At 45.0% G+C, this 15134-nt stretch overlaps 1 protein-coding gene across 2 annotated transcripts in view; it reads left to right on the top strand.

Moving 5' to 3' along the window:
- Positions 1-15134, top strand: part of Mtor (mechanistic target of rapamycin kinase) — a 108176-nt gene that overhangs the window by 91760 nt on the left and 1282 nt on the right. For both annotated transcript variants that reach the window (XM_055615097.1, XM_055615099.1), the window contains 13 exons: positions 172-306; positions 515-689; positions 3077-3212; positions 3921-4068; positions 4943-5065; positions 6209-6291; positions 8089-8161; positions 8484-8558; positions 8838-8973; positions 9660-9725; positions 11281-11361; positions 11601-11681; positions 13854-13959. In XM_055615097.1, the coding sequence (XP_055471072.1) occupies positions 172-306; positions 515-689; positions 3077-3212; positions 3921-4068; positions 4943-5065; positions 6209-6291; positions 8089-8161; positions 8484-8558; positions 8838-8973; positions 9660-9725; positions 11281-11361; positions 11601-11681; positions 13854-13959 (1418 nt within the window). The remainder of the gene's footprint in view (positions 1-171; positions 307-514; positions 690-3076; positions 3213-3920; positions 4069-4942; positions 5066-6208; positions 6292-8088; positions 8162-8483; positions 8559-8837; positions 8974-9659; positions 9726-11280; positions 11362-11600; positions 11682-13853; positions 13960-15134) is intronic.

The raw sequence follows: 15134 nt of genomic DNA, 5'->3' as shown, positions 1-15134 counted from the left end.
GGGAGCTCAGAGGTTGGGACTCCACAGCCACTGCTGCTCAGCCATTCCCTCCTAATATTTTTTTTACCACCTCAGGCACCTTTGGGATCTATGTGGTCTGCTTCAGCATTTAGCCTCCGAGCGTCATGGCCTTCTAGGTAACTTGAAACTTTGATGTGCTTTCTCTCTCAGGCATATGGTCGAGATTTAATGGAGGCACAGGAATGGTGTAGAAAGTACATGAAATCAGGGAATGTCAAGGACCTCACGCAAGCCTGGGACCTCTATTATCACGTGTTCAGACGGATCTCCAAGCAGCTACCCCAGGTAGGCTCTTGAGGCTCCCAGCAGGGTTGTCTGCCTACAGGGTGCCTTGGGAGCTCCTGGGCTCATCCTGTGCATCTAGCCTTGCTTCTGCTGGAGATGTTAGGACACACAAATTGCTTGTACCCATTTACTGAAAGAAAAATACTTAAATTGCATATCAATTTCCCTTGATAGGCAGAAATCTAAATCCTTTCCCAACTATTCACAGCTCACATCCCTGGAGTTGCAGTATGTTTCCCCCAAACTTCTGATGTGCCGAGACTTGGAATTGGCTGTGCCAGGAACGTATGACCCCAACCAGCCAATCATTCGCATTCAGTCCATAGCCCCATCTTTGCAAGTCATCACGTCCAAGCAGAGGCCTCGGAAGCTGACGCTGATGGGTAAGGACCAAGCGAGCACACCTCCTCTGCCCTGCCTGTGCTCCCTCCTCTTTCTGAAATGATTGCCTACCATCTCACCGGCTGCAGTGTCCCATGACTGTTGGGAGAGAAAGGGAGGACAGTGAATCTTGTTACAAGGCTCCCTGTTTGCCCAGTGCTACACTTGGTGAAGTTGCCTTTGTGTGGTCATTCCGTTGTGGTGGGCAGGTATGGGAAACTGGTGGTGCCAAGAAAAGCATCCAAGGCAAACACAGAACATGACAGGCTGCTTTGAAGACAGAACTGCACTGTCAATGTTCCTGGCTTGCCATCATTATCTAAAATGAGCAGACTGACCTTGGATTCTCACAGTGTATGAGAATATGTTAAGGTGAAGCTGCCTCTGGAATTCTTTAGGAACACAGTGCTACCAACCTGGACCAGTTAAGGGAGGTCCTAGAGCTGAGCAGGCACTGTGAGGTCCTCTGCCCTTTTAAGAGGCAGGGAAGGGTGTTGAAGCAAATTCTCATTCTGTGTTCCTGGCTGACCTGTATTCACTCTGTAGCACAGGCTGGTCACAAACTTGAGGCAATCCTTCACTTGCCTTCCAAGTACTTCCTATATTGCTCATGTCACCATCCACGCCTGACTTCCTCAATCCTGTGGGGGAACCGGGGGTGGGGGTGTATGTGCATATAACTGGGTGCTAAAGATAAAAGAGGGAATCAGTTATCTCTGTCACTGCGTGTCAGTTCCTCTTTAGAACAGCTGTTGATCCCTCTCTGAATATTGGGCTCTAGAGCCCTTGTTTTTTCTTTGTTAGGCTGAAAGCAGCTAAGTCTTGTCTCTGCCCCACTTGAAACTAGGCTTATTACATGGGTGCTAGCTGGGGCCCTTGGTCCCTCCAAACAACACCTCCTTGTTTAATGTATACAGATGTTTTCCCTGTGTATGTCTGTGTACCTCATGCATGCCTACAAAAGCCAGAAGATGGTGTTGAATACCCTGGAACTGGAGTAACAAATGCTTGTAAGCTGCCCTATAGGTGCTGGGAACTGAACTTAGGTCTCCTGGAAGAACAACCAGTTCTCCACCCACTGAGCCATCTTGCCAGCCCCATGCACTGCAAGCATTCTTCCCTGATGGGCTCACTATCTAGTCCCTAGTTTTCTCACTCCTGAGAGCTTGTATGGAAGCTCTAGCAGGGAACACAGCTTCTCTTTGACAGAGTGTTGAGAGGAACACAAATGGAACAGTGACAGACAAAAGGGTCACCTGATCAATCACACCAACCTTGGGATCAGTGAAATAACAGATGTCTCAGCCAGATTGCTTTCACATCTTTTCTCAGATTCATTCATTTATTTATTTGTGTTTGGTTGTTTGTTTGTTTTTAAGACAGCATCTCACCATGTAGCCCTAGCAGGCTGGCCTCAAAATCATGGAGTTCTGCCTTCCTCTACTTCTGCCTCTGGAGTACTGAGATTAAAGCTGTGTGCCACCACCATCCAGTTTCCTTTCTCTTACTAATGTTTATTTCTGGACTAGAGAGATGGCTCTGTAGCTAAGAACATGTACTGTCTTGTAGAAGTGTTCTGTTCCTAGAATCCACATCAAGCAGCTTAACTGCCTGTAACTCCAACTCCAGGGCGATCTGAAACCTTTGGCTTCCATGAGCACCTGGATTTACATGCTCATACCCACACCAAGATTTATTCACATAGTCAAAAATAATAAACCTTTTTTTAAAAAAATGCTCATATGCTGGGCATGGTGGCACATGCCTTTAATCCCAGTACTCCAGAGGCAGAAATAGGCAGATCTCTATGAATTTGAGACCAACTTGGTCTACAAAGTGAGTTCCAGGGCAACCAAGGCTACACAGAGAAGCCCTGTCTCAAAACACACACACACACACACACACACACACACACACACACACACACAAATGAAACTGTTAGCAGAGAAGCTGCTCTTTCCACCCCAGCCCTACTTTCCCAGCCAGCTATGGGGCAAATCTCCTGACCTGTCCCTCCTGGTGTTTCCTGACACCTTGTTGGTGCTCCCATTGGGCATGCCCCACTGGAACATACCCCTGGTGATGTGGCCTATAGGAGGCAGAAAAGGACAGTGGGATGGGGAGCAGAGAACCTATAGGGTCTCACCTTGTACTCATTCTTAGTCCTCATAAAACAGTTTTTGTTTGAATTAGAGCAGTATTGGTTGTAGGGGACCATTGAAGGCAGAGCTGTTCTTTCCCTCATTTCTAGGACGTGTGTGCTTGTCCAGGAGGACAGTATGACTAGGAAAGGGAGTGGATTCCTTAGGACCTGGGGAATAGTCAGTAGTCTTAGATAATAATGTGAGCAGCTCTGATCTGTTTCAGTTGCTCCCTCTGTTTCTCACAGGCAGCAATGGGCACGAGTTTGTTTTCCTCCTGAAAGGCCATGAAGATCTACGACAGGATGAACGGGTGATGCAACTCTTTGGCCTGGTGAACACACTCCTAGCCAATGACCCGACATCTCTTAGGAAAAACCTCAGGTATTCATAACAGTGTGAGAATAGCTGAACTCTCAGGACTCTTGGCATTTCATCCTATGCTGTCCATGTAATCATGTATCTTTAAAAACTTTTTAAAATTAGGTATCTGAGCTAGGTATGATGGCACATGCCTGTAATCCTATTGCTTGGGAGGTAGAGGCAGAATGATCAAGAATTCGAAGCTAAAGCCAGGCATGGTGGCACATGCCTTTAATCCCAGCACTGGGGAGACAGAGGCAGAATTAGGCACATCTCTGAGTTTGAGGCCAGCCTGGTCTACAGAGCAAATTCCAAGACAGCCAGGACTACATAGAGAAGTCCTGTCTCAGGGGGCAGGGTGTGAGAAACTCAGAAGAGAATGCTTCAAGATTAGACTCAAGATTCTACAAATTCGCTGTTCTCTCCCTGGACCAGGGCCAGCCAGACTCTTCCTGCTGCTTCTCCTCTGTCTCGTATGCCCATGGCTGTTCCACTGAGGTTGCTTTATTAGTTACTCGGTTCTTCCTCCACAGACATGAGTTTGTGAGGCAAGTTGAGGACCACTGTGGCTTCCATGGCATCTTTCTGGGGTGTCTTCTTCACAGATGGCCATTCAGCCCACAGCTTGTACCAGGGAGCTTAAGAAAGGCATTGTGTATCCTAAGCTGATTAAAGGTGTACTTCTATTCACTGTGCAATGACCCCTGTCCCCTTCCCTGTGGTTACCAGCATCCAAAGATATGCCGTCATCCCTCTGTCCACCAACTCGGGCCTCATTGGCTGGGTCCCCCACTGTGACACACTGCACGCCCTCATCCGGGACTATAGGGAGAAGAAGAAGATCCTCCTGAACATCGAGCATCGCATAATGCTGCGGGTACGTGCTGCTGTCCTGCCAACACCCTTGAGCCTCATGGACACCCATACTCTATGGCACCCACTCCTGCCTGGTAGAGCACCACTGAGAAAGCTATTTGAGGAAATCACTATGAAAGAAGGCTTAATGAAGTAACTCATAAAACAGATAACTGTTGAAAAACAAAGGAAGGCCAGCAAGAAGACTAAGTGGGTAAAAGCACTTGCTATAAAGGCCTGAAGCCCTAGAACCCACAGAAAAAGGAGAAAAACAACTCTCAGAAATTGTCCTCTGACCTCCACATACATACAAAATAATAGTTGTTTTGGTTTTGTTTGTTTGTTTGTTTGTTTGTTTGTTTAATTAAAAAAGTCACCCAGCACTTGGGAGGCAGAGGCAGGCAGATCTCAGAGTTCAAGGCCATCCTCATCTACATAGTGAATGCCAGGACAGCCAGGGCCACTTAATAAGACCTTGTTTTAAGGGAAAAAAAAGAAGGGGGTGGGGTGGGGGGAGGCCTGGAGGGACAGTGGTTAGTGGTTAGTGCTTAGTGGTTAAGAGCACTGGCTGCTCTTCCAGAGGTTCAATTCCCAGAACCCACATGGCAGCTCACAATTGTCTGTGACTCCAGTTTCAGAGGATCCAATGTGCTCACACAGACATATAAGCAGGCAAAATACCAATATACATGAAATGAAAATAAAAATTTTTTAAAGAGGGAAAAAAATGACAACCACAGTGTTCTTTGCTTTGCTTTGCTTTGCTTTGTTGTTTCCTTTCTCTCTTGGCTTTGCTGATGAAATCAGAACCCAGCTCTGTCTGGCCCTAGCCTGTTCTACATGTGTGCTGCGTATCGTGGGCTCCTCTCTCACTGACTGGTTCTGTCCCTATTCAGATGGCTCCTGACTATGACCACCTGACACTGATGCAGAAAGTGGAGGTGTTTGAGCACGCTGTCAACAACACAGCTGGGGATGACCTGGCCAAGCTGCTGTGGCTGAAGAGCCCCAGCTCAGAGGTATGGCACACACGGCTGGGCGTACACTCCTTCTGTTGTGGCTGACTGAGGAATTGTCACTGTGTTTTATGAAAAGCTTTTGAAAACTGATTAAATTAAGAATGGTGGTCCATGCCTATAATTTCAGCATTTGGGAGGCTGAGGCAGGAGAATCACCATGAATTCATGTCCATCCTTTACTACATAGAGAGTTTTAGGACAGCCTGAGCTATATAGGAGATCCTGTAACTCCTGTTTCAGGGGATTCAACATCCTTCTGGCCATCTCAGGTACTAGGCAGTATGTGGTACACATATATACATACATATATACATACTTACACACACACACATGAATGCGTGCATGCATTCATACACATATGAATAAATGATTTTTTTGTTTTTAAATGAAGTAAAATTGGGCAGGAAAGATAGCTTGGCAGGTTAAGTCACTTGCTGCCAAGCCTCACAAGCTGAGTTCAGTTCCCGGAACCCTTAACAGTGGAAGGAGAGAACCAGCTCACACAAGCTGTTCTCTGACTCCACTAAAGCACTGTAGCATGTACACATGCTGCCTGCCTCACAGATGTTCACACACAAATAAGTAATAAATAAGACTTTAAGAAAATGTTTAATGATCAGCTACTCCTTTACTGTTTACCAGAATATCCATCCTCTTCCCCCCATCCTTGTGCGACTTAAGAGACTGCACTTTGCTTACACACTGACCTCAGTCTCCCCATGGAGTTCATTCTAGAGCCTTCTCATTGCTCTCTCTGCCCATCTCTTCACATTGGCTATTTCTTTTTTCTTTTTTTTTTTTTCTTCTACTACATAATTTTGGGGACCGTTGTATTGATGTCTCAAAAACGGTGCTGTTAACATTCTTTGCAATGACATTAAATGTACCAAGTGACTTGGAAAGAAGGTTTATCTTCACAGTCTCAAGTGGCTATTTTCACTTTTATCTCCATGTTCCTAAGAAAAAGTTCATTTGTTCATACCCACGCAGCACCTTTCTGATAAAGTTTGTTTTGAGGCATAGTTTATAATCATGAATCATCTATTCTAACTGGTTATTGGTAGACTAGAAGAACATTGTCCTGGGCTATAACTAGGTTGAAACTACTGGTTTATAGAGTCCATGTGTGCTCTTGTGCCATAGGTGTGGTTTGACCGAAGAACCAACTATACCCGTTCCTTAGCTGTCATGTCAATGGTTGGATACATTTTAGGACTTGGAGACAGGTGAGTGAATTTAATTTGTTTCTTTGAGTCTTTCACAGTTGTTTTGAATGGTTTCATTTTGTTTTCTAGTGAAATATGTAACCATTGTATAAATATTACTATTTTTAATTGAATTTTTATTTTTTATATTAATTACAGTTTATTTACTTTGTATCCCAGATGTAGCCCCCTTCCTCATTCCCTCCCTTTCCCACCCTTAAATATTATTTTTTGAAGGACATGCAAGCATGGTTTTATTGAGAACTAGGGTAATGGTGCAGCAGGGAGGGATCCCCAAAGTAACTGATTTAAAAGACTAACCACTCACCACTGTACTAAGACAGATCATTCTCCATCTGTAATTGAAACCAACAGAAACAGAACCTTATATTATACAAAATACACCTCTAAGTGTAGTAACCAAAGAGATAATTCAGAGCTGTGGATATGACTCAGTGGAAGAGCACTTGTATAATTAACACAGAGCCCAGAGTTTGCTCTCTAGTGCTAAACCCCCCCCCCCCATTAAAAAATGGAAAGAAAAATAGGTAGATCAATCAGGAATGTTTAGACACCGACTAATAAGAATATAAACAGGGGCTAGAGTGATAGCTTAGAGGTTAAGAGCACTGGCTGCTCTTACAGAGGTTCTGAGTTCAATTCCAGGCAACCACATCGTATCTCATGACCACCAATAATGAGATCTTGTGCCCTCTTCTGGTGTGCAGGCATACATGCAGGCAGAATACTGTATGAATAATAAATAAATCTTAAAAAAAATACAATGCAAATAAAATTGGTTATTTAATGCCTACTGTTTTTGTGTTTCATGCATTTACTTGAGAGTAAATATCATTTTGTGCCCCTTACCTCCAAAATAAAACCTTCAGCCAGGAGGTATGACATATGCCTATAGTTCCAGCACTGGGAACTGAGGTGGGAATATGACTGAGCCTAAGACCTTTTTTTGTACATGGCTCCTGAGCCTAAGATTTTGAGATCAGCCTGGGCATCAAAATGAGATCTCATCTTTAAAAGACAAGACCAGTGGGACCAAGCATGGTGTACAAGCCTTGACTCCAGCACTCGGGAGGCAGAAGCAGAGGCAGCAGAGCTCTTAAGATCTAGGACAGCCAGGGCTACACAGTGAGACCCTGTCTCAAAAAAAGCCAGTGCAATAGCTCAGCTTATACCACAGGGCCTGACAACCTAAGTGTGATCTCTGATACCCATGTGGTAGAAAGAAAGAAACAACTCCTTCAAGTTGTCCTCTGACAGCCAAACAAGAGCCATGATGTGTATGTGTGCAAGTATGCACTCTGACACACACATGCACATACACGCACACATATAGAGTAATCTAAAACAAAATACAGAGCTCTAGAAAGCAGTAGTTTGAAATCTTTTTAAATACTGGCAGAGAATGCCTTTGATGAAAGACTGGTGGACTGAGAAGGACTTAGATTAATCCAGAGGATCACACCCCTGTGTGGGCTGTCTGGTAGGAATGACAGAGCTATGCTACTCTTGACAGAAACTACTTTCCTGGGAACCCAAGATCCCAATAAAGTTAATGCAAGGGCAGATAATAAATATTTTCCTCTGCTACAAGCACTCTCCTCTGCTTTTGTAGCCCCAAAGAAGCTTGAGGCAGTACAGAAATCTGTGAGTAAGGCTATCTCCTACACCTGAATCACACAGGCATGTGGGGGCTCACCTGAGAGCCGGTCTTGGCCAGCCCTCAGCCTGGAGTGGTCTTGTTGATTGATTCATTGGAGCTGCTTTCTTCATCATTCCCTGCTCTCACTTATTTCTCAGACACCCATCCAACTTGATGCTGGACCGGTTAAGTGGAAAGATCCTGCACATTGACTTTGGAGACTGTTTTGAGGTGAATACTGGATAAAGCTAAACCAACTTGGGCAACTTGGCCCTAAATATCTTCCCTTCCCTTCTCTTAGCCTCTAAGCCCTTGAGCAAAGACTCAGCCCATACCCTCTCATAGAAGGATCTCCTGTCCTTCAGCTGCCTGCTGTCCAAGGCCAGGCAATGAGCACTTACCCTTTTTCTCTGTTCTGGTTTTGTTTTCTTATTTCCTTCCTGTGATGTAAATCAGTGTACATGATGTCAGGAGAGGCCATTACCTTTACCTGGCCTCAGCTAGAGGATATAACCTAACCATGGATTTGCCTTTTCCTTTAATGACCCTATAGGTTGCAATGACCAGAGAGAAATTTCCAGAAAAGATTCCATTTAGACTAACAAGAATGTTGACCAATGCTATGGAGGTGAGTGGATCCTGGGTGCACACTGATTTGAAATAGAACCAACATAGTTGTACCCTTCTCTGAGTACAGATGTGCGTGTTAGAGCACATCAGTTCCCCTGTATCAGGGCCTCGTCACTATGTTAGGAGTAAGCTTTGAAGGTCAGTGTTGCATGTTGTGTCTGCACTGGCCTGGGTCTGTGCCCTTGTGAGGGTGACAGGCCCTCCCTTGCCTTTGGTCATAAGGTACCAGTGGCCACTGTTAGTAACTTCTGGCTTTGTGTGTCCAAACTTTCTGCAGGTTACAGGACTGGATGGCAACTACAGAACCACATGCCACACAGTGATGGAAGTGCTTCGGGAACACAAGGACAGTGTCATGGCTGTGCTAGAAGCCTTTGTCTATGACCCTCTGCTGAACTGGAGGCTGATGGACAGTAAGTTTCAAATAAATTCCAAGCCCCCTGGGTTATTTAAATTAAATAAATTTAAATGTGCGGGTGTGTGGGTGTATGTGTGTGCCTGCATGCATTCGTCCCTGACAATTACAGAGCAGCCCTGGGGGCCGAAGAGAAATTTCAAGCATTGTTATGAGCTATAGAACACTCCCACTCTAGCTTAGCTGTTTGATGAGATGTCTTTCTGGATAACTGTACTTTTGTGGGTTTTGTGTGTTTGGGCTGTAGAGTAGGAAGCTAGAGTTTTAGTGAGAAACACAAGTAGCTGTGATGAGGCTGCAGCATCGCCCCCAGCCTCTCTGCCCTGAAGGGCCCTGACAAAAGAGGCTGCTGTCCTGTGAGTAAACCAACTCTCTCCTTGTCTACGTCAGGCGTGTGGTGGAAAGCATCTGGGCTGCAGATGCAGCACTACAACTTCTGAAAAACTGTTTTAACCGGGCAGTGGTGGTGCACACTTTTAATTCCAGGAGGCAGAGAGGCCTCTGTGAGTTTGAGACCAGCCTGGTCTACAGAGCAAGTTCCAGAATGACCAGGGCTACACAGAGAAACCCTGTCTCAAAAAAGCAAAGAAAACAATTATGTTTTTATGATCATAAGAAAATATGTTTTCAACCAAGTTTCTTTTAAGGCTGAAGTGCTTTCTAATTCCTGCTTTCTTTTTCTAGCAAATACCAAAGGCAATAAGCGATCCCGAACAAGGACAGATTCCTACTCTGCAGGCCAGTCAGTAGGTGGGTACGTCCTAGGGAAAATGGCAGATCCCGTTACTTTGTCCAGAGTGTTTGAGCTAATCTTGCCTACATAGCAAGTTTGAGGCTAGAATGGACTAGATGCGATCCAGTCTGAAAAAAAGAAAAAAGGGCTGGGTACGGTGGCACATGCCTTTAATCCAGCACTCAGGGAGGCAGAGGCAGGCAGATCACTGTGAATTTGAGGCCAGCCTGGTCTACAGAGCAAGTTTCAGGACGGCCAGGGCTACACAGAGAACCCTTGTCTTGAAAAAACCAGAAAAGAAAAAAAGGGGCTGTCAAGATCCTTGCCACTCGGCGGCAGTGGTAGCACACACCTTTAATCCCAGCACTCTTTAGGAGGCAGAGGCAGGCCTGGTCCACAGAGTGAGTTCCAGGACAGCCAGGGCTACACAGAGAAACCCTGTCTCAAAAAAAAAAAAAAAAAAAAAACAAGAAAACAACGGCAGTAACCTGCTTGCCCCTCAAGCCTGGTGACTGGAATTCAATTCCCAGAACCCAAATAAAGAGTAGAAGGAAAGACAACCCATGAGTCGTCTTTCCACATGCAAGTGTGACATGCACTCCTTCTTCACATGTACATTCGCAATAGTAACATAATAAATTTTTAAATAAGTAGAAACTAATTGCTTTATATTACTCTTTTTAAAAAAAATCTTTGTTATTTTTTATTTGCAAGTGTATAGGTGTTTTGTCTGCATTTCATGCATGCCTGGAGGAGGCCAGAAGAGTGTGTTAGATCACCTGGAACTGCAGTGATAGGTGGTTGTGAGCCACCATGAGGGTGCAGGGCTGCTGTAAGAGCTGCAGGTGCTTTTAGCTACTCAGCCATGTCTCCAGCCTATGCTGTGCTTCTCTGATGTCAGTGCTGAAGACGTAGCTCAGGAGAGTGCTTGCCCAGCATGACTGAACCCTGAGTCTAACCCCAGGACAGCTCAGTGGGTAGGGGTGCTTATGGCCAACCCTGGTCACCTAGGTTTCATCCCCTGAACATACAGTGGAAGGAGAGAACCAATTTCTAAAAGTTGTCTTCTGACCTCCCATAAATGCTTACCTCCACATATACACATAAATAAATGTAATTTTTATTTAAAAAAGAATAACTGGGCTGGAGAAATGGCTCAACAGTTAGGAGCACATACTGTTCTTCAAGAGAATTTGAGTTTGGTTCCCAGCATCAGGTCAGGTAGGTTACAACTGTATAGCTCCTGCTCCAGGAAGAGCAGCTCTCCCAGCCTTAGGCACCCACACCCCACATGGACATGCTTACATGCAAACATACACACATAATTTAAAATGGAAATAAATTAAAAAAAATAGACCGACAACCAGGTGTTGTGGCACATTGAAGTAGATACGTGAGGTCGTATTTACCTACACGGGGAGTTCAAGGGCAGCCTCAGATACTTGAGGCCTCTCAAACATATTTTAAAAAAGAAAAAGGATAAGAAAAACAAGAAAGAAAGAATTATAAACTAATGGCTTCTTACTATTTGAATCATCTGCTAATTTTGAGTATTTTGTTTTGTTTTTCTAGAAATTTTGGATGGTGTAGAACTTGGAGAACCAGCCCATAAGAAAGCAGGGACCACGGTGCCAGAGTCCATCCATTCTTTCAGTAAGTCCATACTCTGAGGAGCTAGCACATATAGCAGCTATACTGATCCGTGGGCCCAAAAGGCAAGTAGCGGTCAACAAGGCAGGGAACCACGCTGTCTCTGAGAGGAAAGGGTCCGTGAGTTTTGCATTGTGTGATGAGGACAGAGATGCATGCCAGGGATTACTCAGCACTCAGAGGTAAGTTTCACTGAAGCAGGGCAGCCTTGGACCTGTTGTTTCTACTCTTGTGTCTTTCAGTTGGAGACGGTTTGGTGAAACCAGAAGCCTTAAACAAGAAAGCTATTCAGATTATTAACAGGGTTCGAGATAAGCTCACTGGTGAGTGCTTGGGGCTAAAGGGACACAAAGCAACTTCCTAGTGGATGGCCAGCCTGCTGTGCTGGGATTTGTTCCAGAGTTGCTTCAAGGGCATTAATCAGGCAGAGGGAACAGTATATACTAGAACCCTTTGATGAAAGTGATTAAAAAAAAAAAAAAATCTCAGGGCTGGCATTCTGGCCCAAGGAAAACAAAGTGTGTGATGTCTGGGCAGGGCCTTAGGTTCACATCCTATGTCCTGAGAGCAGTGGAAAACCAACAGAGGCAGTTAGGTGGAATAGGGAAGGAAGCAGGCCTAAGAGTCTGTGTTTTGATACCACCTTCATTGGCTGGGTGGACCTTGTGTCAGAAGGAGGGCTTGTAGGGGCCCCAGTATCCAGATAAGACAGCTATTGATGAAAGGAAGACCTTAGATGCAAGAGTCTTTCTTTTTGTGTTTTTTTGTTGTTGTTGTTGTTCATCTGTTTGTTTTTCAAGGTAGGGTTTCTCTGTGTAGCCTTGGTTGCCCTTGACTAGGTTTGTAGACCAGACTGGCCTTAAACTGACAGAGATCCACCTGCCTCAGTCTCCTGAGTGCTGGATTAAAGGCATGCACCACCACACCCCTGCTTCGAGAGATCTTGAGGAGGGCAAATCAGTGGTTGGGCTAGGGCTGTGGCAATGGAAAGTTCTTACCTGCCACTCACAGAACCTAGGTTAGGGCCCCCAATACCATTCAAAAAATAAAATAAGATAGTCACAAAGATGGTTGTTGACACATGAGACTTAGGAAAGTCAGAGATGACTGCAGATACTGGTGACCATCTGAGAACTGTGTGCAGCCCTTTAGCCAGACTGAAGTTGTTGAAGAGAATGAGATGGAGGCAAAGAAAGGTGAGATGTAGCAGCATTCTGGAGGAGTTTATACAGGGAGGAGAGGACTAAGTGAGCAAATTAGCAGCTTTAAGGGCAGAAATCCTGGGTTGCTAGCTCCACTGTAAGGGCTGCTTCATGGTCCAAAGGACTCTACCACTGAGCTGCATCCCTATGTCTAAGATCTCTCTCTATAAGGAGGAAGGTGTTTACGAAGCTGAAAAGGCTTAAATAGTTGGTCCTTTTGGTACTAGAAAGGCAGTTTGCCAGCTAGGTGTGGTGGCTCACACCTGCAATCCCAGCAAGAGACCAAGGCAGGAGGATTGCTGAGAATTTGAAGCCAGGCTGGGTTATAACAGTTAGTTCCAAGACAACTCAAAATGAATAAAGCAGCTGGCTACAGTGGTGTACATCTGTACCCTGCACTTGGGAAACCAGGAGGATCGGGCATTCAGGATCAGCTTCAGCTCCGTAATTCAGACCAGCTGAGGCTGCATGAGATCTCGCAAAACTTAGTAACAACAAAACACTTCCTCCATCTCAAAGAAAAGAAAAAGCTGCAGGTTGGGCCTGGAGAGATGGCTCTGTGGTTAGGAGCATGCATTATCTGGGCAATGGATGAGTTTGCTTCCTAGCACCCATATGGTGGGTCATTATCATCAGTAACTCCAGTTCCAGGCCATCTGACACCTTCTGACCTCCAAGGGCACACACCTGGTAGACATACAGGCAAAACACTCCAGACACATAACATTTTAAAATCTTAGAAAACAAAGACAGGAGTGGTGGTACATGCCTTTAATGCCAGCACTCAGGGAGGCAGAGGCAAGTAGATGACTGTGAGTTCAAGGCCAGCCTGGCCTACAAGTGAGTCCAGGACAGCCAGGGTTATACAGAGAAACCCTGTCTTGGGAGGGGGGGGTTGTCTAAAACCAAAGCCAAGCAGTTTATCAAAGAAGCCACATTTGCTGACGAGAGTGCAGAGTCTGTGTGAGAGCAAGATCCTAACTGCTAACAGTGTTTCGGTGGAAACACTGATGGAAGCTTGTGGGCTTCAAGCTGAGTAGCCTCAACCACTTTTCAAATCAGATTTTGGAATAATCCCATGAACTGCAGCTTAACATCATCACCATCTTTAAATTGGCTCTATATTAAGAGATCAGTGTGCCTACAGATGACACAGGTGACTTCTCAATGCAGGGGTGCTCTGTCCTTCCTGCTCCAGTGACTGTGTAACTGCATAGACAGCCGAGCCAAACAAGAACATGGCCTGTGTTGATGCCAAGTGCATTTGACAGTGTTTCTGCTTCTGCTTCCTAGGTCGGGATTTCTCTCATGATGACACCTTGGATGTTCCAACCCAAGTAGAGCTGCTTATCAAGCAAGCAACATCCCATGAGAACCTCTGCCAGTGCTATATTGGCTGGTGAGTGAGCCTCATAAAGAAGCTTCGTTGGCTGCCAGGGGGCCAGCCCCAGCATTCAGACAGGTCTCAGCAGAGGAGATAAGAACAGGCAGGGGAGTAACACATGAATGAGTCAGAGACTCTGGCTGTGAGAATCATGCATCTTTGACTGACTAGCAACCAGGATATTTCCTTATTTATACAGATTCCGTAAAGAGAGGCAAACTTATACAGATACAGATCATATCATTTGGTCCCTGGACAAGTGTTATAACTACAGAGAGAATAGGTATTATTAACCTCAAGTCATCTCAGACTATGTGAGCATTTATGATATATGACATCCTATGCTCCTGGAAAGTAAGACATTGAACAGATGGAAAAATACCTATCTAGATGAGTTCCTAAGTCTCAAACAATGCATAGTGGTTAAGTACAACTTCTGAGTCAGCCTAGCCCAAAAGTTTGAATGCTCTCCCAGGCTGCAGGCCGACTTGGTTCTATTCATTTGTTTTCTCTTTGTAGTTTACCTATAAGACTTCACTGTAACTTAATCTGAGTCAGTCTCCTTATGTTTGGCAAATTCCTATATTTCTTTAATTAATGTCATATTGTCTATATATACTGTCAGAGGTTGTTCTGGGCAAACTAACTTGTTAAGTTTTATTTTCGGGGGCAAAATGTCCTGTAGACTGCATACAGAAGGAGGCCTGTGATCTGGTCTGTTGCCAAAGCTATCGTTTCTGAGTTTGCTTAGGGCAGCTGTGCCAAGAGAACTGGGGCTATCCAACTTTTTTGTGCTTTTCACAGTTTATCTCCCTGACAAGGAGACTTCAGGGTAGGGCCAGAAAAGGTCACTTCTTCGAAAGCCAAAATAATTTTCTGGGGAAAAGACATAAATGAATCATAATGTAAAAAGTTTCCAACAAATTCAACATGTAGAGATCAGAAATACAAGGTGAAAGCCAGCACAGTGGTGAAAACAGCATTTGGTTCAGCTTTGCTGGACGGTGTCAATCATTTGTGCTGACTTCATGGCTCTTGCCACTTTTCACTAGTCATGGTTGTGCCAGTTGCCCAAGCATGGTGGCACTGCTTTTAATCCCAGCATTGGGAATGCAGAGGCAGGCAGGCAAATCTCTTAAGTTCTAGGCCATCCAGGGCTACCGTGGTGAAACCACATTTATGTCTCAAAA

The sequence above is a fragment of the Psammomys obesus genome, unplaced genomic scaffold (genome assembly GCF_907164565.1).
Source record: "Psammomys obesus unplaced genomic scaffold, mPsaObe1.curated_primary_1811, whole genome shotgun sequence".
In the NCBI taxonomy this organism is placed as follows: Eukaryota; Metazoa; Chordata; class Mammalia; order Rodentia; family Muridae; genus Psammomys; species Psammomys obesus.
The sequence above is the reverse complement of the archived record's forward strand: the minus strand, read 5'-3'. Positions and strand labels throughout refer to the sequence as shown.